At 41.3% G+C, this 19,993-nt stretch overlaps 1 protein-coding gene across 2 annotated transcripts in view; it reads left to right on the top strand.

Annotated features, from left to right (window-relative positions):
• The window catches only part of dlgap4a (discs, large (Drosophila) homolog-associated protein 4a), a 103,778-nt gene that overhangs the window by 62,925 nt on the left and 20,860 nt on the right, over positions 1-19,993 (top strand). Inside the window, exons 2-7 of one of the 2 annotated variants that reach the window (XM_047160199.2) lie at positions 8,246-8,601; positions 9,291-10,142; positions 10,617-10,858; positions 12,165-12,251; positions 13,743-13,893; positions 16,933-17,131. In XM_047160199.2, the coding sequence (XP_047016155.1) occupies positions 8,308-8,601; positions 9,291-10,142; positions 10,617-10,858; positions 12,165-12,251; positions 13,743-13,893; positions 16,933-17,131 (1,825 nt within the window). In that variant the 5' untranslated portion in view covers positions 8,246-8,307. The remainder of the gene's footprint in view (positions 1-8,245; positions 8,602-9,290; positions 10,143-10,616; positions 10,859-12,164; positions 12,252-13,742; positions 13,894-16,932; positions 17,132-19,993) is intronic. The other variant, XM_017487372.3, reaches the window with a different exon arrangement.

The following is a 19,993-nucleotide window of genomic DNA, read 5'->3' as shown; positions in this document are numbered from 1 at the left end:
ATATATTTGCAGAAATAATTGAGGACGCGCTGGAGGCACTCGTCGAGGGTGAGTTGTATAAATTCACCATTGTTATTCGTTGGACGATGTGTGGATCAGATAAAAGTAGGAAATGTGGTCCTTCACTCCTTTGGTCACGACTAAAGATCTCCAGACCTGTAGACCAGTGCTCACCAACGCTGTTCCTGGAGATCTACCTTCCTGCAGGTTTCATCTCCAACCAAAATCTAACACACCTATTTTAGTTGATCAAGAACTTCTTAAGGCAATGATTAGATGGTCAGGTGGGCACCATTATGGTTGGAGCTGAAGTCTTCAGAGAGGTAGATCTCCACAAACAGCCCCAGGTGAGAAGGAAGTGTGTTAAAATGCCTTGATATACAAAGTTTAAGGTCCTCTGTAGCATATGGTTATGATTTCTCAGTTCTCCAGACATTTTTGCCTGAGGCTGTGCTGCAGGGTGGCAGTGGTGTCCAAATACCCAGAATCCTGTTGGCTTGGAGCTCTTGTTTTGTGAAGCAGTGATTATAAAGATAAGTTTACTACTGTAAAATCTCTAGTCACAGAGGAAGGTGGTGCTCCTTGTGAAGGTTCTCGCAAATGGGAGGGATAAAGAAAGAACAGAAGGGAGGATTGGATATGATGGTGTAGAAAGAAAAGATCGTCTAATGAGAACCTTCATGTATGCCCAGCTATGGCATGAACACTCTTCCTCATGTGCTTATTTTAACCCCTTAGCCTTTGGGCCATGATTCCCAAATTGCCCTAAATCCAGGGGTATACTTCAAAAGGCAAAAATGTTTTGAAGCAAAAAGAACAAAGAGTGCTTTGAGGTCATTTCAGAAGTCCTAATTACCACAGCCCTCATTAACACGATTTTATTCATGCTGTCACAAAGTTCCCCACATAACAACCTCTACTTACTGTTGTTCTCGGTTCTCTATATGTTTGTTCTTTATTTATTTGTTTTGTGCCTTTGTTTTGGTATTGGTCCTGTCTCCACCCTTGTCCTGTCTCTGGTTGATTACCCTACTGTGTTCATCTGTTCTGTGTTTCACCTGTTCTGGCTAGTTTGGTGATTTATCCCCTGTTGCTTGCAAAGTCTGGCTTTGTAAATCACATCACTTCATTCCGAACACATCTTTGATTCTGACTCCTCCCCCCTGATTCTGATTGGTCCAAATATTACATAGCGTTAGTTACATTACATCAGTTTATGAGCAGCAGATTTCTCTGTCCTTTGTCGGTTTGTTTTCACCCAGATGTTGACGCTGCTGCATGGTTCGAGGGGAAAAACATCAAAGTGTCTCGTTTGCTACTTTGTAACTTGACAAAATAATCCAAAACCATAGCCAACTCTTTTCTCCGTTTTGTCTCTGTTTGGTGTCATGATGTGGGCTCAGCTCACAGCCGTAGCGGTGCAGGCATGTGTTCAGCATTTTAAAAAGGCTTTGCAATTACATCTGTTCGCCTCTGGCATGTCAAGAGCCTTGCCTGAAATGAAGTTTATGGCTTACTGACTTAGCTAATCCTTCATTTGCAAAGGATTTAAAACCATGTGCTAATCATGACGGGTTTATTTGTCAGGTACGTCTGATACAGATCTGACGCAGAGAGCCAAGACTTATATTGAGCTAAAACAGCGGCTGGGTACCGGATTAGGTTAGATATTCTTTTTTATCTGATGTACTGACATAATACACTTGTTATAGTTTTCTAGTTTTCATCAGGCTGCTCTAACTAGAACCCTAACCCTCTAGAAAATTTTAGGAAAACTATTGCGAAAGGTATCCAGAAAAAAAAAAAAAAACGCTGTCCAACACGCAGCGCTCCCATATCATATTGAAATTTTAAAAAGCGGTGAGTCTTTCATCTATATTTATGTCGATTTAGTCAACTGCTCATGATCCTGTTCACTGCTCCATTAAACAGCGACTGACAAATCGTAGCGTAGCAGCTGTATCCCCTTCTTTATCACTGTTAATACACTGAATTAAGCACTATTTAAGGGGCATTGGTGGCTTGATGGTTAAGGCTTTGGGTTTCTGATCAGAAGGTCAGTGGTTCAAGCCCCAGCACTGCCAAGCTGCCACTGTTGGGGTCCTTGAGCAAGGCCCTTAACCCTCTCTGCTCCAGGGGTGCTGTATCATGGCTGACCCTGTGCTCTGACCCCAACTTCCCAACAAGCTGGGGTATGCGAAGAAAAGAATTTCACTGTGCTGTAATGTATACGTGACTAATAAAGACTCATCATATTTAACAAGAACCAGTGTGTTCCTTAACTTGCCAGTTTCCTTAAAACATCCATCACCAGAACATTCTTTTATTTCCATGTGATCTACATAGATCACAAGCTGATGGAACTGCTGACATATCACAGACATATCGTTAATATCTTTGTATTAAGCTTTGGAAAGGAAACATTTGGCTTTTGATGTTAGGGTTGGTGAAGGGGATATTCAGAACGAGTTAAATGTTTGCTGCGAGAAAAGATTATGAATCTGACGGCTCCTTCTTGCTGGTGTGCTGAGGGGATTCAATCTGACCGTGTCTGCGTGAAAGTCGAACATTTAATAAGACGACTCGAAGCCTGATAAGGGCCGTGAGCACAAGCTGTGTGAGTAAGAATGGCAGGATGGATACAGATCTCAGTATCAGAGAGGAAATTTTGGAGTCTTTTCAGTGACTCGAGTTGTTGAATCTGTTCATTCATATTTTCTAAAAATATGTTTGTATGTCTGTGTTTAGAAGATTTGTTTTCACACCCGGCTCGACACACTGCTAGTGTATGCACTGAAATGCTGGAATCTCCAGCTCAGACAGAATGAGCCTGACAGGGATTCGTTTTAATAAACTGAGCGAACTGATTCTGATTCTGAATGAGTCGAGGGTTTGGCACAGACGCAACTGCAAATATAACACAGACAGATAAAACAAATATCAACCAAAAGATTTGCTGATTTGCACACTGACATGTCTCGCTGAATGAGGAAGGAGCCAATCTCAGTCATGACTGAAAGATTCATTGATTTATACACTGACTCACTGAACAAGAAAGGTGTGAATCTTGGTCTTGGCTTCACTGACTTCACTAAAAGATTCACCGACTCAAAAATGGACTCCCTGAATTACAGATTAGTGAATCTCAAGCTTCTCTTGACTGAAAAGATTCACTGACTCAGTAACTGACTCCCTAAATGACAGATGAGTGAATCTCAATCTTGTCTTGACCAAAAGATTCACTGATTCAATAACTGACTCCCTGAATGATAGATGAGTGGATCTCAATCTTGTCTTGACCAAAAGATTCACTGACTCAATAACTGACTCGCTGATTGAGAGAGGATTGAGTCTCTGTCTCTACCAAGAGATGAAAGAGGAGCGAATCTCGATCTTGATTCACTGATTCATGCATACTCCGTATAACAAATGTATTTTAAATTAGTCTTTTCCGTGTTCATGTTCCGATTTTTTTTTTACAGTTTGCATTCATGAAGCCCATCAGCAGATCCTGAATGAAAGAAGTGACTCAGCAGTGATTGATGCCGATTCATTCACCTTACCGACTCGTTCAAAACGTTTTCAAATGACTCACATCTACTCGGTATGAATGACTTAGGCATAAAAGAGCCATTTTTTTGTTTGTGTAATTATGTATTCTTACTGTCGATGCTGAAGCCTGGATACCTCCTTCCTGTCCTTTATGTGAAGCGCTGATCATGAATCTTAATCCTGATTACGACAAGCTAAAGATCCCCACTCATCCAAAACCTGCTATTAATGAACCCATTTTTCTCAGTGGCCTATTTGGGTGCCGATTTGTGTTAAACTGCATCACGGCGTGATCACTTTGTAGTTAAAATGTAAAATACTGCAAGAACCTACTAGTTATGTCATGGCAGTGTGTTATTAACAGAAGGTTATGAGCTGTAAGTGTACTTTCTGTGAGCCTGTGCAATTTACAGCACCAAATGCTAATTTGCCCCCCCCATATTTGCTTAGTTAAACATAGGCCTCAGACTCATCTTAATGACTTTTTAAGTCAGTTACGCTCATGTGGGGATTTTTAGGCTCCTCCAGGGAGGGAAAGGATCTGTATAAAGCGGCGCTACAGATGGTGCGCTTCGCTTCTTGCTGCTTTCGTTTGCTGTCATAGCCGCGGTGTTTTAATAAACTGTGGTACAGTTAAGGCCATCACGCTGTGGTGTCTGAGGCAGTAATCCCTCTCAGTGCTGAACTTGGTAAATGGTTTGTGATTGAACCTTCCAAGAAGTTGATAGACAAGCTACCATGGTGTGTTTGATCTCCAGGATTGAAAGTCGCTGCCAGATGTGGCATGGCTGACCCTAAGTTCACACTAACAAGCAACAGCTTGATGAGCTTGACGTTTAAATGGAGATTTTCTTCAATCTATGTAAATTAGTGCTATCACGATACAGCGACAAATCCGAACGCTCTACACGATTGCTCAGACGATTCCTTGGATCAATCCTATGGCGCGTCATGGGCCGACGTTTCTCCGGTTCCTCCCTCGCTTTTAACTTTAATTCCTAGTCCCGATTTGATGCGTGGTTTCACATTATCCTGTCATATTCTGTACGGCCTGTCGCTAAATGTGTACAGAGACATTAGAAAGAAAATTAACACTTGGAAGGAAGTAGCAGAGGTCGTTGGTAAGTCTGATGAGTGTACGTAGCCACTGCAGTTAGATAACAATGAAGCTGAGCACATACACTGTAAAACATATCAGGGGGTTACACATCGAAACGAAAAATTCACCTTCTGCCTTAAAAACGTGAGTAAACTCAACTTTGTAATATTTGTAACATTGTAATAACCTTTGTTTTGACTCAAAAAGTTACATTTGACACGTTTTCCAATTCAAGACAATGGATTACTTCAAGTTTAATTTTCGGAAAAACGTATAAACTTGAGTTCAATATCCGAACATGACAACTGGAGTTAAATATAAGGAATAAGTTCACATATATTAATAGGCCTATCATATTTTACAGCGTAATATGTAGATCAAACAACCAGTTTTCACACTGATTAATGGATTGATTTATTTCTATTTAATTAAGCGACTACTTTTTCTCATCAGGTACGCCCACAAAAGTAGCAGACACAAACTATACTAATTTACAAGTTTCCCAATTCTTGGTGTGACTCTACTATAAAGATGATTTATAGAGATTTGGCAACCCACTTCCTGAGATTATTCACCTAAATGGATCACCAGTGTATGTTTGGCCAGGAGTCGTTGAGCAAATTTGTGAACTTTGGTCTCAATTTAAGGTTTTATTTACTGGAGATCTAAGACTGTTCACCAGCTCAATTTCAACAATATATATATATATATATATTTTGGCATAAAATCCCTAGACAGGATTTTGTTTTTTCTACCAAGTAATTATCTCCTTTCAGAGTCATTTACTTGATTGCAAAGCGATTAGATGGAAGCTGCTTGTTCAAGTGTCACCGTTTGGTAATTTTGCCGTTTTTGGCGTATAAATAATGGTTAAAGTTAAATTTGAATTTAAAGCAAATCAAAGCGTTGTTCTGGATTGGGCAGGCGTCTTCCAAAAAGTAGCTTTGATAAAGGTTAGGAACAAAACATTTACAGTCCTCTGGATGCAAAAGTTGCGAAGTGTTCAGAATCAGCTAGCTGTAGCTAAGTGAAAAGAAACTGGAATTTTCCACTATCGTATATCATGATCATAAACTTATGAAACTTAAAAAAGCGTTGTGTCACAGACTTATAATCGTTTTTACAACCAATTGTGAAGATTCAGAGTGAAACATCTCCTGGATATGAGTAATAACAAATACGGTATTGAGGCAATGCAGGTTTATTGCAGTGTGACAGTGTGACAGAGTTTCATTCTGAATTGTGTCTAGTTTAACTAAGAGAATAATAAAGAGGAGGTTTTATGTAAGTATACATATTCACCATGCTGTCTGGACCTCTTTTGTTCTTTTGTATTGACCGTTAAAACGTGGTTTAATTACTGCTTTTAAAGGCGCTTTCACATGTATTAGTCAGCTTGTCGAGTCCAAATCTGAGAAAATTGATGCTTTAGGTGTGCTCTTTGGTTTGGGTTTGGAACATAATTCTGGAAACCGTAAATCAAAACAAAAATGTCCGAGTTCTCTTTCATTCATTGGTCGACAACGGTAACCAAACCTTTGGTTAAGCTTATGACGCTACTGAATCGTCGTCAATCGTACGTAAGAATAACGAAAATGACTGAGCATGGAGAACAACAGCGCCGACTCGTATAAATAATCAGTTTTAAACAATTTATGTGACAGATCCAGTGTTTATTTCTCTGTCTGTCCTTTCGTCGGTTCAAATCTCCAGAACGCTTGGCGTTTCTTGCGTCTCACAGCTCAGTTTAGCAGCAAGCTTCGACAGAACGGACGCTGCAAATCAAAACGAGGCGATTCGAGTCGCTTTCGCACTGAAGTTCACTCGGAAATGGACCGAGACCATCTCACTCGGCTGCCTGGGTCCACACCTGGGAATGATTTGCTCTGAAGAACTGCAGTGAAGATGGAAAACACACCAGGGTTCCATTCAAACACATTAAACACTGTGTATTTGAAAGCAAGCTAAATAAATGTAATTTTCTGCAGTCATCCGTTTTTACTGTTATGAAGGTGTTCTCTCTCTGCCTCTCTCTCTGCCTCTCTCTTTCTCTCTCGTGCCCTTTCTCTGCTGAGTTGAAATAACTTCACCTTGTCTTAGCATTGTTTTTGTGTATTCCTGATAAATAAATAGGAGAAGGCGTGGAGGTTTTTGTTCACACACCATACAAAACATCACGGAAATATCATGGCTATGAATTACAAGTAGTATACTTGGTAAGCAGTGTAATCCTTTTTACAGTATAATCAGGCTGCCAAGTCATCAACGTAAAGAGGCTCTTCTGAAAAGCAAATTGGACAGCAAGCGGTTGTGAGATTCTTCTGAGTGCGAATAATTTGCCACGGCTTCCATTAATTTCAATTAAACTAAACACTCTGTTCTGCTCCAGCAGCTTTATTTATTTGTCATTATTATCATTCAGCATTGGTGTGCAGCATGGAATGCAAAGAAATCTTTTGGTATTAAATGAGTGATCAGATTGTCGGTGAGGTAGATGTTCATTCCGATACGTTAGCTATGATTTGCTTGGCAATCGTCGTTCGTTCGTTTCCTTTGATTTTATAGTAAGACATAAAAGAATTAGATACTTATTACTGAGAATACATAACTATCAAATATAATAATCTTTGTGAACCTAAAACTCATTCCCCTCCTGCTCCCACACCTCCATCCTTCTCAGATGATTTATTTTTAAGGTGCAAATATATCGAACAAATTTACGACTAGTCAGTGTTCTGGTGCAGAACTCATTTTACCCTCCAGTATCCAAGGTCACACTGACCAAGCTTAAATTTCTCGGTTTCCTTCATGCCACGAGGCCTTGACACATTCTAAATGATCGTTGTTATCAGTCAGCACTCATATAGCCCGCTTGATGTCACGTGCTAAGCTGTGGTGTTTGCGGGGATTGATCTGGAGGTTAGGCAGATGCTAGCTGAATGTTAACGAGTCTCTGAGCCTCTCTGACGGCCTTGTGAGTCATCTGGATTGTGAAGCTGCACCGCTCCAGCCCCATTGAGGCAGCGCAGTGCAGCCACGGCTGAGCGCTAGCTGTGCTTGGCATGCTAATGGGGTGCTTTGTGACTAGCGCCGATGGTGTGAGAGAGAATGCCACTGATTTTGTGAATGGGGCTTTGCGAGGCTGCAGCTGGGAACGGGTGCTGATGATTCTGTCAGCGTCACCGGCAATTCAGGCTTCAAGATAAACGTCCCTTGTGCATGAATTACAGCTGGTTGAATGGGTAGCAAAAGATGGAGGAGGGAGGAAACGAGGCAAGCTGTGAATGGCGTTGAGAAATATTGTAGGCCGAGAAGGCACACTGAGGGAACTGTGCGATGCCGGTATGAAATTGTAATGTAAGTATTAAGAGTTTGTGACTGGTTGAAGAACACCGCACGCAGCAAACATGCTCATTTTTAGTGTGCCAAAGGCTTGCTTAGTGGTGGAATCTTTTCTGTGGTTTTCAGATCTGCTCTAGCATCTAGATCATCAAAATATGGTAGCACACATGGAGTTCATGTTTAAATACTTCAGTGGTTGCCAAATATTATAGAAATACCTCTCTAAGAAAGATTTCTTTGTGTCTCCACCAGGTGGCGCCCTCCAGGCCTGTAAACACACTCGAGCAGGGATCATGTTCTAAAGTGGACCGAACATGAAAAGCATAGGGGCCAGCCACACTCGTCACTTGTCGGACTCCTGCATGCCTGTGGCAGGTCCCCAGGAGCCGATATGTCCCTTGACCCCAGACCCCCATGGGACGTACCTCCTAAGCCCCACCATCAGCCATTATGGCACTCTGGATCCCCACATGCACCACTTCCCTCCTGCAAGCCCCATCACTCTGCAGTCCGACTGTCTGCTACCGCTCAACAACCAGCTGACCACCAGCAACACCTTCCCTCGCTTCCAGTTCCCCTCCCAGGTTGATCAGACTGAGTACACTCAGGTAGGAAATTGAAGAGACTGGAATCATGACCTTTGTAAATAAATGTGTATATATACACACAGCAGGTATGCACAGGAAGCTTATGGTAGTTAGATATGAGTTAAACATCTGTTTAAATGAATGAGTTTGTACAGGTATGTTTTACCCATTCCCACTCCAGATGCACACCTCTAATTTCAACCAAATGCAAAAACAACAACAACAATTAGTACACCTTATATTTGTACCTGTACACATTTGTTTGTTCATTCTGAATAATGTATTCATATTTGGTTCCATCACTAGAATGTAAAGTTTAACAGAAGTTCAAATTGTGCATGTATACAATGAAAATATGGTTGTTGATTACCACGAGTGAAGTATTCACAGGTAGGACTCATAAACGGAATCAAACACAGTATATATAATGTCTTTACTTTGCCCTAAATTCTAATACAGTGAATATACATTAGAGCAGCTGTTCCTAGCCCAGTTCTGTGGGACTACACATTCTGTGTTTATTTCCTTCTCCCACTACAGGTGACCAGGTTAATTTGCGGTTTATTACCTCGATTTATTATTATTATTATTTCAGAAGCAGAAATAGAACAGAAATGTGGACTTGCAGTTCCCCAAAGACTGGGTAAAGATCGTCTGAAATAGTGTGTATTGCTGAATCCAGCAGGTCTAAAATTTCTGCCTCTTTGCAGCAGGGTTGCATGTCTCAGACGGCCTCTCGCACGGGCACCCTCACCACCTCTGCATCTATGGGAATGGGCTTAGGGCTAGGACTCACGGTTCCACCTATGATCAGTAGTGGCACAGCAACGATCTCCTCAGCTGCAGCAGCCAAGATGAATCGGATCCCGACTGGCCTGCTGGACCAGCTAGAGCACCATGTTCCACTGCAACGCGATGGCTTCAGCACGCTTCAATTCCATAGGCGGAGTCGTGGCACTAAGCAACGCAGCGAGAGCCCTGGTCGCATCCGCAACCTGGTGCATTCCGTCCAAAAACTGTTCTCCAAGACTCAGTCTGCGGAGGGCTCGGGTGGTAAGGGGACTGTGCAGGGAGCCGATGGCACCAAGGCCACACAACGGTCCAAGAGTAAGGACCGTGCTAAGACAGAGGGAGCGAAGAGACGTGGACGGCCCAACCTCTCCGGTTTCTGGAGTTCAGATGACGCTCTGGAGGATGAAGCAACGACACAAGAGGCAACCGGTCCTGTGGCCGTAGCTTATCGTAACCCACTGAGCATGATGACATTGGGCAGGGCAGTGTCAGACAGCCAGGCGCCTCCCAGAACCCATGTACAGGGCTACAATACCATCGCTGCTCACCGTACTCTCAAGCCCTCCAAGAGCAGTGGAGAGCTGAAAACCCAGACATTGTCCTCGACTGGTGGAACAGCAGGGGATGTTACACTGGCAAAAAGAGGCTCGTGGTCAACGCTAACTCTTAGCCAGGCCCGGCAGGTGCTACAGAAAGGCACGGCCACAGTGAACCGGACCCTACTCAAGTCTAAGTCCTACCACCAGGAGCTGACGTCCAACTTCCTACAGGTAAAACAGGATTTTGGGGTGGGAAATCCTTCCACCTTTTTGGAATTTATTGCAGAAAAAAAACCCTTAATGTTCATGGCAGAAAAAAATGAAGCTTAAAATGGGAAAGTCGAAGTATTGTTACAGATAAAATGCGCTAAAGTGAAGTAAACAGGTACCTAAAGGTTTGTTAACTTTTCACAACTTTGCAAAACATCTTAATTCTTCAAACATACTTTGTGTAGCAAAATGTTAAACCAAAGGAGGTTTAAAGGAAATCATTTGGAAAATGTCCTGTCTGAATCCCAGTCGGTAATCAAAGTTCATACCGACTTAAACGTTCAAATGCACAATTAAACAGCATTCAGTTGCACTCAGAGATGCAGGAATTTATTGAACACTGAACATTAGCTATTTTAATCTGAAGCCCTTCGGGGACTGGAACAACACTGAGGTGAGCGGTTCAGATGTTACTCTGTTCTGGAATTATCCCAGGTTCCTGTTGGGGATTGGAGTGGGACGCTAGATAAGGGAGCGGGAGCAGGAGGGGATATCCCATGTAGGAGAATGCGCAGTGGCAGCTACGTCAAAGCCATGGGCGATCCCGAGGACAGCGACCAGTCTGACAGCCCTCCCTCGCCAAAACCCTCACCAAAAACAGCCGCTCGGCGCCAGAGCTACCTAAAGGCCACACAACAGTCGCTCAGTGAACAACAACCGCCTCTGCCACCTCGCAAGTGAGTGAGATGCACATACACACATTCGTTTTTTAAAAAGCTACATGATGTTTGCATATGGATACATATGGTGTTACTTTATAACAGTAAAGAAAGACACAGAAAGAAGTATTTTTTTTTCTTTTTCTGAGCTCCAAAATGATATGAAGTGCTGCTTCATGTCATATATTCATTTCTTCTTGTAGCTAATGTATGAACACTGACGTTGTAGTGCTTAATTAGATAAAATAACATTGTCTCAACTTTTAAATTGTCACGCAGTTAACGATTGGGAGAGATGTTTATCTACTTCAGCATCATAAAGTTAGCGGCTAGTCAGACTCACTGTATGCTAACACTATTGGCATGAACAACATGGTACCAGTAGATGACACTATCTTAGTGTAAAAGCATTAGGTCACAATCTTCCTTATTTTGGCATTGCTGAAATGAGATTTTAGAGCAGCTGTCCTTTTACTTTTACTCACTTCAGGTTTTTTGATCATGTCATGAATTAAGGATTGGTTACTTCTAAACTTTGTGATCTAAAAAAAAATACAAGAATTCTACATTTGATTTTCCCACTTCACTGAACATCACATAGCAGTACAGTGGTATAAAAATGAGACCAAGTCATCCTCAATATACTCTTATGCTCTCATGCTGTAATTGTTGTATATATGATATTTTTCTGAACCACCTCAGTACCAGTACAGAGTATGCTTTAACAGAATCAATTTGACCGAAAAATGGAAAAGGGGGAGTGACTGAATTGAGAAAAGCAGCATGAAGAACAAATCAAGCAAAATTCAAAGAGGAAACCAGCATGGTGGAGCCTATCATTGAGCCAGAACCTCAGAGAGGATTTAGTTAGAGCTCTGCAATCCTTCAATCCTCAGTCTCCTTTTGAAATATTAACCTGAGTGCATCTAATGTATAAGAATTTTATTTTGTATTTTTGCTACTCCGTTGGTCTTCCATGACCTAATCGTTGGGTCAAAAATTCCTCTAGTCTCCTCTAAAATTAGGCTTGCTCTCATTCTATTTATAAAACATTTCATAGAGAACATTTTTGCTGATGCCATTGGCATTTATTTTTAGCCCCAGATGAGTCAATCATAAGGATGAAAAAAAAAATTCCAACAGTCCTCAACTTTGTTTGTTGCAGCCACCAGAGCAGTCTTTAAAAATTAGGACCAGATCCAAAGCATGGTACCAGAATCAAAGCTCTAAGCAGTATACATCTCTATAAACGTCAAAGTGTCTTTGTTTTCTATAACGCTCAACCTCCGCCTTCCAACGCCATCCCCACCCGATTCACTGACAGACACCGCTCATGCCCGTTCATGTGGGAGCAGTACGGGGTTGCGTGGGCTCCTCTACAGAACGCCTACTCCATGCAGCACCTGGCAAGGTCAGTGGCACAGAACCTCCCGAGAACCACCCGAGAACCACGCGAGCACCACCCAAGCACCACCTGAGCAAAGCCATAGATCCTCCCTGATTCCACCTAACCACTCTAGAGGCCATGGCTTTATCCTGATTCCCCAAAATACTCACTTTCTTCATCATCGAACTCTTCTTTTCCTTTAGCCACTCTACATGAAATGAAATACAAGAAAATGGCTGCACTAGTATGTGGTCACCAATCAATGTTTGGATTTTTTTTAAAAAGGAAGTGACTATTTAGAAAAAAAATCCCATTTACACTGAGATGCACACCATTATTAATATCTTCATTTAGCTAATGTATATCGGTCAAAGTTCAGTATTGCGAAAAAGGAGAGAATCAGAATTACTTAGGTCAGTGTTTAGCAACCCTGGTCCAGGAAAACCCACTGTTCTATCTTTTACCAGTCCACCTGATCCAGCTAATCTGCAAATTAAGAAGTCCTTTCTCAGTTGATTTGGGTTTTCGACTGTACAAATATATATTTTCCGTCATACAAATACACTTCTATGGCTTGCAGAAGTAAAGACGCTATTAGAAGAACAATTTCCTATTGTTCTTCTTATTAAGGCACACCCTACCAAATTCCTGACCAATCACATGCAAACAGTTTGGTGCACTTGGAAAACATTGCAATGTAAAACCATCTGCACAAATTGGCTACAAAACTGCCATTCTGTTCTTGACATAAATAAAACAAACTAGGCATAGAAACAACCAGATGTACAAGGCAGAGGTACTGTTGGACCAGTGTTGGGAACCACTGACCACTGTATGATCGCTCTTTGGTCAAACTATATGCCTTTTTCCTCTCATATTACATGTCTACACATTGATAACCAACTGGTTACCTGAGACCTTCCTTTCCAACCCAGAGCATACACAGTTTGGTCCACTTACTTTCTGACTTCCCTCATGAAACACACCAATTAACCACTCACCCAGTGCACAGGGCAGAGGAAACATCGCAAGTGACCAATAATGGACCTATGATGCTAGAACCTAGAACCCTGTAGAGATTACTTGGTCAGACAGATAGCGAAGATATCCTCTGTGCTGAGGCTCATTTGTGCATGTGTATCAGAGTAAAAGCCCAATCAGGAATTGCTGCTTGTGGTACCACTTTGGTGGTTGGGTATATTTCGGCAATTCCTGGTCAAGGCTTTAATTAATCCAGTTACGCATTTATGATTATGAATTCTTTCTCTGATCCTGCTTGGTAAAGCTGGACAAAAACTCTTTTGTACAATTCTCACTGTCCTTCTTCACCTTCTTCTGGCCTTTCTATCTATCGTCATCCCTCCCTCTTCTCCCAATACTCTTCTTCCCCCTTCCATCCCATCCATCTCCCTGATCTTTTCATGTCCGGATTTATCCTCTCTTTGTCCTTCCTCTTCTTCATCGCTGCTTGGCTCTATTCTTTCTTATTTCCTGTCCCAATTTCTTGTCCCTCAGCTGCTTGCCGTCTCTACGAGAACTCACCACCAACCGCAGTCTGGATAACCTGGACTGTCTGGTGGGGCAGAGCGATTCTCAGCACTGGGACAGAGAAGGGAACTTCGGTCACGGCTCGTCCACACTCGGACGAGGTTCTGGCATTAGTCAGGTCAGCTCTCTAACTCTTCCTCCCTCCTTAGTTTGTTTTTGTCACACTCTGTCTTGCCTGCTTGTCTTCACAATCCTTCCTTGGTTATGATGTTCCTGTCACATTTGGGTTTAATGATCAAAATGTAACTGAATTTCAGATTGTTTGAAATATTTTTAAAAAAATATCCTTAACTTCCCTACACTTACCCTAACCAGTAATATGTATAAAAATAGCACGGCTTCAAGGTCGAAGGGTCAATCGCAAAACAAGTTCAGAATATTTTGGCAAATTTCTGTAATTTCTCATAGTCTATTTCTTACAGTGCTGCAATGGCAGAGAAATGGCAGATACTGAAGAATACACTATATACATCTAGAGCTCTTCAAGATAGAGAAGAATAACCAGAAAGAAGCGCTCAAACTAAATTAGCTCGTCTTATCCCAGACTTCAGAGAATTTTCAGGAGCAAAGAAGCAGTTCAAATGCATTTTTCATCTGCAGCATGACGTATTTCTAAGTGAAATGTTCTGAGACTTCTGGTGTTAACCAATCAATTTCGATTGGCTTGTGAAGTGGGCATTCCAAAGCAAACATGGGGTCAGATTCTGTATTTAATGATAATGAGTCTTCACAAATACATATGCACCGTGAAATTCTTTTCTTGTCAAGATCTTAGGAAGTTCGGGTCAGAGCACGGGGTCAGCCGTGATACGGTGCCCCTGAAGCAGAGAGGGTTAAGGGCCTTGCTCAAGGGCCCAACAGTGGCAGCTTGGTAGTGCTGTGGCTTGAACCCCTGACCTTCCAATCAGTAACCCAGAGCCTTAACCTCCAAGAGACATCAGGTTAACAAGCAAATATCAGAATGTCAGTGTGGATGTTTTTATTTCTGTCAAAACCCTGACATACCAGTTTATACATTTAAAAAAACCGAGATGGTCTGTCTTTCTGCCTGGTGTATTGCTCACACAGCGTTTTGATATATAGATCAGTCTCTGTTCCCCGTATAGCTAAGTTCAGGTACAGGTATGTCACAACAATACAACCAATCAAAGAGTCTTATATACTGTAGAAGCACAAATATCTAAGCTGTGTATTAATGCTCTTGAGACCACTCTGTATTTTTGGCTTTCCGGTAGCTGGGAGTGGTGGAGGTGCAGGTGAAATATGACATGAAATGATTGGTTAATCCTTTTTTTTAAGTCCCAACCCTGGTTCTACAGTGACGAAGCCAAAAAATCAGAAGCCTCTTAGATTTAAAAAAATAAAATAAACCCACTAAACTTCAGTGGATTTACGCATATGGATTGTATTTTTTGTCTTTTGAAGTGATTAATGCAAAATTTGACTAAGAACATGGTAAAAAAAATAAAATAAAGGACAGTCTTGTCTCTAAATGTTGTCTCTAAATAAACACAGTCGTAAGAGCGAGTCCTTTTTAGAGCTATAAAGGCTTCATTTCTTTTATGTGGTTTGTTAATGTGGTCTATAGTATATTCTACCTGAGTGGAATATCCTGGTTCGTGTACAATAGACGGAAAGATTTCTTTCTACCTTTGTATTCGTTTTCGGTGTTTACCTTTAATAGCATCCCTTCACACACAGAGCAGCGCTCCCATCTTCTCTCAGTGCTGTGGGAAATGTCGCCTGGTGGTTGGACAAACAGAAACCACTCTCGCTTTTCCCACATCAAAACGGTTCAATCGTTTCTGCAGAGCAGCTGCTGTAGTCGTTCTCCCAGCAGGCAGCACGGCTTGGTGAATAGCACAGTTGCCTTTTGTGCTAGAGACAGGTAGAGACAGGAACGGGTGAAGATGAGCTCGATTCACTTGCGAGCCACAATCTGGATTGGCCTTGATTATTGGCCTTGACACCAAACTGAAATGCTTTGTGACCTCTGTTTATGCTTCATTGGAAAGATCAAAGATCCGTCAAAGACACGGCAGTGGGACCGCTCTTCATCAGTTGCACGGAACCATTAAAAAAACTGAAGTGAACTCTTATACCACAACGTCCCCTGAACTTCCACTTATACCACAGCAATATGCCAACAGTTGTTCTTTTCTTTTTTTTTTTTAATCAAAGACTGACACGTTGTACATTTTATCCGTTTTAGTTCGATTTCATTATAGTAATTATACTATAGTAGTAATTATCGTTATATTTAATGTTGTGGAACATCTGTGAGGCAAGTTCGTTCCTGTTGCCACCTACGTTACAGCAGCGATAAACAGTATTCCCTCACCAGCCTCTCTTTTGTTCACTCTTAAGACAAAAATAAGACACCCCCCCCCCCCCCCCCCCCAAAAAAAAAAAAAAACACTCTGTCCCAGAGTCAATGAACTTAAAGCTTTGCTTCTGATTCTGACACAAAGTGCTGACACTGGAGACTCCTTCCATGAATGCTAAATAAACATCTCACAGAAAACGGCATCATATCACAATTCACCGATTCAGACTTTTTTGTGGAGTGTCCGCCGCATAAGTCCCTGTGAATGAGCTGTTACTATAGAAACAATGACATATTAGAAAATATGCGTGTTGATATAAAGCTGTGATTTGCACCTAAACTACTGCCAGAGCTGCTGTTATAGAAACTTCATCAGCACCTTCTGACCAATCAGAATTTAGAATTGAACAACGCTGTGGTGTAATAATTCATCACTTACTTTTTAATGATGCTGCGTATTATATGGTATGTAGCAAAATGGAAGTGCTTCAAACCTCTTATGCAAATTAAGGCAAGTTAGGAAGTTACATATCCGGAGGTTTTATATAATGGAGAATTTTAATGCCCCATCCTTTTTTTTTCTCAGTGAGTAATTAGAAAAAGAATCAGATTAGTGATTATCTAGGCTCAAGTTTTCCCATTATCAGATTACTTCAGTGCATGTAAATATAAATATATATATATATATATATATATATATATATATATATATATATATATATATATATATATATATATATGGTTCCCCAAAACTTGGGGTAATTCCCCCACCTGGTGTCCACCTCAGATCCCCTTGGATTTTTCATATCGTTTTGCTTTTTTTCCCTCCAGATGGATCAGAGCTGTCTGTGCTCGGCGGTTTACGGCCACATGGACTCGCAGGCGGTGGAGGCTCTGGATCTGCCGGGGCCGACCTGCTTCCGCTCGCGCAGCCACAGCTACTTGCGTGCCATCCAGGCCGGCTGCTCTCAGGATGATGACGACTCGGACTCAGACGACCCTCCACTGATCAGCGGCAGCAACACGAGCAGTGAGTCTCACAACTTCATTCTCCTAATGTATACAGCGCTGTCCAAACGTCTTGGGCACATGTATAGAAATGCCGTGGAGCAAAGATGGCTTACAAATGAATGCAAATGCAATGTTTTCTATATTACTAAACATTGATAAAGAGCAGTATACAGAAATAAACTAAACAAAAAGTCAATGAGTAGTCTCAGGCACATTTTAGACAGTTTTCTGAGAATATTGACAGGTAGGTTTCTGGTAGAATTCTGGAGAATTTGACTTGGATTAGATTTTTGCTTAGATTTTTTTTTTGTCTGAAAAGAAGAGGAAGAAGAAGCCTCTATTTGTCACATAAAGGCTGTGTTACAGCAGAGTGAATTTTTTTACCTCGCATATCCCAGCTTGTTAGGAGGTTGGGGTCTGAGCACAGGGTCAGCCATGATACAGCGCCCCTGGAGCAGATAGGGTTAAGGGCCTTGCTCAAGGGCCCAACAGTGGCAGCTTGGTGGTGGTGAGCCTTGAACCCCGATCTTCTGCGCAGTAACAATTGAGCCACCACTGGCCGAAGTGGTCTATTACGTAACATGTTACATTATTTACATCTATTTATTTTAAAAAATCTGGAACATTTCGTATTTGTTAGAAAAGTAGTGTTTGAAAATATAACTTTTTTTTTTTACTCACCCATAAATTCTTTCTCACAGTACACCAGAGATCAGAGGAATTCGGCATATTGGACATTTTCAGTCTATATAAACAAATGAATCATTTTATCAGAGCAAGTCTGTTATAAGATGATTCAGGACGCTGTTGGGCTTCTGTGTGTAGAGTATCGTGACTCTGTGTTTAGCTGCTGGTGAGCAGGGCGATGGGAAAGGGGAGGGGCTGTGAGTCCCTTGCTGAGCAAACAATTTACTGCAAATTCTTAATGCCCTGAGTGTCTACTTTCATATGAGCCATTAACCACTACTGTGGAGTGTGACATCTCAAATAAATTCAATGCTGAACACGGGCACGCCCAAAACAGGCGGAAATTCCATTGTTTGGCCTTTTTAGTTTACACTACAAAGAGGTAATGCATTAAAAATGTTAGTTAGTTAGTTAGTTAGTTAGTTTTGACTTCAAGTGACATGTTATCTATAAAACTGTGTGAGCGTCTGATCCTTGGGGGTTAAGTTGGCTGGAAAAAGAAAGCTAAAAATACAAATGGGTGCATATTTAACGATCTGTTACCGCATTTGCATATTGTAATAAACAGAGTTTTTTTCTGAATAGAGTAAAAGGAAAGAAATAAGTGTGTTACGCTGCGTGGAGACGTCTGTTACTGAGCCGAGGAAAATGCGCTATATTTAACTGTGGAGAACAAACAAGTGCCTGCTGAGTGACACCAGATGTTTGCTCGAAGACAATTTAAATAAATCACGCAGGACATATTAATCCTGTTGCTGTCGCATCAGCAGATTATTATCCTCATTAAACTATTAAATAACAATAACTCTCACTAAAAAAACTCCAGAGGAATTACAAGAGAATGTGTATCTCCTGTACTGTTCTAACATGTTGAGCAATTACCATTAATATTTATTTTAATTGCTTATTAAAGCACATCTATTATGGTTTTGAAACGGGCCTAATTTTGTTTTAAAGGTCTCATACAATAGATTTATGTGCATCCGAGGTCAAAAAACACTTTAACGTGCTCATAATTTTCTCAGCATTACCTTTTTCCCACCAGTGTCACAAAAAACTCGTTAAATGATTCGTTCTAATTGATTCATTCTAAACTCCTGCTTTCAGAGAGCATACTCTGCTCTGATTGGTCAGATGTCCCAGTCTGTTGTGATTGGTCTACTGCTGTCAGCGTGTGTCAAAAAGGAAACGCCCACTACCGTAACAGCTTTCAGCTCCATATGTATGTTAGTACAGGAAGTAAGTCTGGAATCACTAACGACTTGTTTCAGCTGTTCAGAATAGGTTCCTTCTTTTGGGACTCTGTTTGTCGTGCGCTTTGAAACTTTGCAGACGTTTTTACATTCACAAACAGCTCTATAACACACTACATGAAAGGTAATATTTCAAAAACCATAATAGGTGCACTTTAATGCCTACTGTTCTCTTCAACAGAGCCTTGCACAAGTATCCCCCCTCCCCTTTCTTCACATGTTGTTCTGGGACTTAGGATTATAAATCACAAATTTACACAAAATAGCCCGTAATATTGACAGGAAAAAAACTTTTCAAAATTAGTTAAAACTCAAAGTTGTGATTGTATAAATATTCGTCCTCGTTTCTGTGAAACCCCTAAATTAGTTCAGGAGTCACATAATTAGTTGAACGGAGTCGACCTGTCACATGATCTCGATGTGAATACGGGGTTCGGTTATTAAATCCGTTATTAAAAATTGAAAAGAGTATGACGCAACAGTGACACCACCCAGAGGAGGCTGTCCACCAACCGGTACGGAGGACAATTATCCAGAGAAGCAACCAAGAGTCCAAGTGTAATACTTAAGGAGCTGGAGAAATCATCGACATCGAACTTTACCCTCAGACACCATAGCTTGGACGCTCTGAGTTTACCAAAAGGCATGTAGACTCCGCAAACATGTAGAAAAGGTTTTCTAGTTTCGTAAGATCACTTTAGAGCTATAATGTGCTGAAACCTAACACCACTGAGAAACATAATTGCGACTGTCTAGCATGTTGGTGGTAGTATCATGGAGAGCGTTACCTATGGCGTATTTGTTTCATCTCTGCTGAATCCCCTCTTTACCCAGCATCCTCTAGGCAGAATCATTTGTCATGCCTATTATTTACAAATAATGGATTTGGTGTTGCAAAGTTAGGGAATTTTTCAAAATAATCTCGATGGATACTTTTCCAG

This window comes from Ictalurus punctatus, chromosome 15 (genome assembly GCF_001660625.3).
Source record: "Ictalurus punctatus breed USDA103 chromosome 15, Coco_2.0, whole genome shotgun sequence".
Taxonomy (NCBI): Eukaryota; Metazoa; Chordata; class Actinopteri; order Siluriformes; family Ictaluridae; genus Ictalurus; species Ictalurus punctatus.
This window is presented reverse-complemented; position numbering and strand designations above follow the sequence as displayed.